The 1,858-nt window shown below is 59.8% G+C and overlaps 1 protein-coding gene across 1 annotated transcript in view; it reads right to left on the reverse strand.

Moving 5' to 3' along the window:
- Window positions 1-105: 105 nt before the first annotated feature.
- NAV1 (neuron navigator 1) overlaps window positions 106-1,858 on the reverse strand; it is a gene marked incomplete at its 3' end in the record, with an annotated part of 8,385 nt that continues 6,632 nt past the window's right edge. The window contains exons 16-20 of the mRNA XM_009071962.1: window positions 1,712-1,858; window positions 1,457-1,611; window positions 1,197-1,268; window positions 736-932; window positions 106-224 (exon numbers count right to left, since the gene is read on the reverse strand). The exon at window positions 1,712-1,858 is cut by the window's right edge and continues 92 nt beyond it. Of these exons, the coding sequence (XP_009070210.1) occupies window positions 106-224; window positions 736-932; window positions 1,197-1,268; window positions 1,457-1,611; window positions 1,712-1,858 (690 nt within the window). The remainder of the gene's footprint in view (window positions 225-735; window positions 933-1,196; window positions 1,269-1,456; window positions 1,612-1,711) is intronic.

Consider the following 1,858-nt stretch of genomic DNA (forward strand, 5'->3'; position numbering starts at 1 on the left):
ACAACAGCCACAGGGCAGGGACTGACAGAGCAGTCACCCACAATCCCAGTGACTCCCCTCTCCCCACCCCATGACGGTTCCATCAGCAGGTCCGCACGCTGGTACCTTGAGCCCATCTTTCGCCCCCTCCTGCAGGTAAGGGATGATGGAGTTGTTCCACAGGTCGATGAACCAGGTCCGGAAATCCTCAATTCCAATGGGGCAGGACAGGAAGAAGCAGGGACCTGCAGGGGGAATGGAGAGAGTAGAAATGGGAGCTGGGGCTCCTGCTCCAGTCACTGGCCCTGTGGCTCACAGCACTGATGTGGGCACTGCCTGGCTGGCAGGGTTCCCTCGAAGCAGTGCTCGAAGCAGTGTCTGAGCAGGATCTGCCTGGCACAGCAGGCAGACAGCACCTCCCAGGCAAGGAAAGGGGCTGCCAAGTTCAATCTATCCCCCTCAAAGCATGGTGAGGCATGGGGGAACTGCCTGGGAAAACACAGCCCCTCCATGTCCAGGAAACGTGCAAGGGAGGACAGGTAGCCTTGGCTGACGCCCCAGTGACAGCTCTCATGGGAACAAATGCCACTCAGGGAAGAGCAACACTTGTGTGCATCACCCACCAGCTCTGGTTGTGTGAGACTGGGGGACATGGGGAGCATGTCACCCCCCGAGTTCCTCTGGGAGAGTTTGGCCCCAGTCCCTGGAGGCTCCCCACAGCACAAGGCAGAGGAGAGAGGTGAGGCAAGGCCGTACCAATGAGGAAGTCAGATGTGCTGTGTTTCTCCAGAAAGGTGTGCAAGTGGTACCAGAGCTTGGGCACCCAGTCCAGCACTCGGAGCAGCTCCTCCTTGTTGGCATTGACGTCTGTGTCTGACTCCAGCAGCTTCCGCCGCAGGTAGCGCACCAGGAAGCCGTTGGCTGGCTCCACATTGTTGGAGAAGGTCAGCATCCTGGGGAAAGCACTCAGGTAGTCAGGGCTGGGTCTCCACACAAGCTGCTCTGCTCCTCAGCACCCCTGTGGGACCTCCTAGCACCCCCACTCCGCATGTGCCCAAGGCTGTGGAATCAGACCATGCTGGGATGACAGTGACAGGCCTGGGGGTTGGTCCTCATTAGGGTCCCCAGTCACAGGATGTGATCCCAGAACTGCCCAGGGGTAAGTGATGGCTTCTGTCCACCACAACCGCACAACCCCAGGGATGTAGAATTCCCACCTGAAGCTGAGATGGAGGCCGTGGTTTGGGGTCATCTTCACAGGCTGGTTGGTGGTCCCAATGATGTATGGGCTGAGTGAGCGACAGAGAGACAAAACCCATGAGAAAAAGCCTGTGTCACCTTGGCCTGTGGCAGAGCTGATCTGGGCACAGCAGACGTGGACAGCCTCATCCTCACAGCCCAGGGACCTCCCTGGGAGCAGCAGGGAGCATGCAGGTGCCCGGGGGGCTGTGCTGGAGGGGTGCAGGGGGACTCTCACCATTTGTGGTACTTGCAGGTGAGCGCGCCGTTGACGAGCTCACTGATGGAGCCTGCCTCGCTGAGGTCATCCAGGAGGATCACCAGTGGCACATCTGCCGTGCCAGTCTCCCGGTCAATCTGGTTGGCCAGGTTAGACAGGTACAGCTGCAGGTCCTGCAATGAACAGGTTGGGTGTCACACATGGGGCCATGGTGTGATGGCCACAAGGACCACGGCACCAGTGCCAACAGAGACACTGCGTGTATGTGGGGACCTTGCAGGACTGCTGGTGCATGTTGAAGGTGCTGACAATGCCCTCGGTGACGTCCCGACCCGAGCGCTCCACCAGATACTCGGCCAGGCGGTTGGTCAGGTAGGTCTTGCCGGTGCCGCTGGGTCCCGAGAGGATGAGGCGGCGATG

The sequence above is a fragment of the Acanthisitta chloris genome, unplaced genomic scaffold (assembly GCF_000695815.1).
Source record: "Acanthisitta chloris isolate BGI_N310 unplaced genomic scaffold, ASM69581v1 scaffold37033, whole genome shotgun sequence".
Lineage (NCBI taxonomy): Eukaryota > Metazoa > Chordata > Aves > Passeriformes > Acanthisittidae > Acanthisitta > Acanthisitta chloris.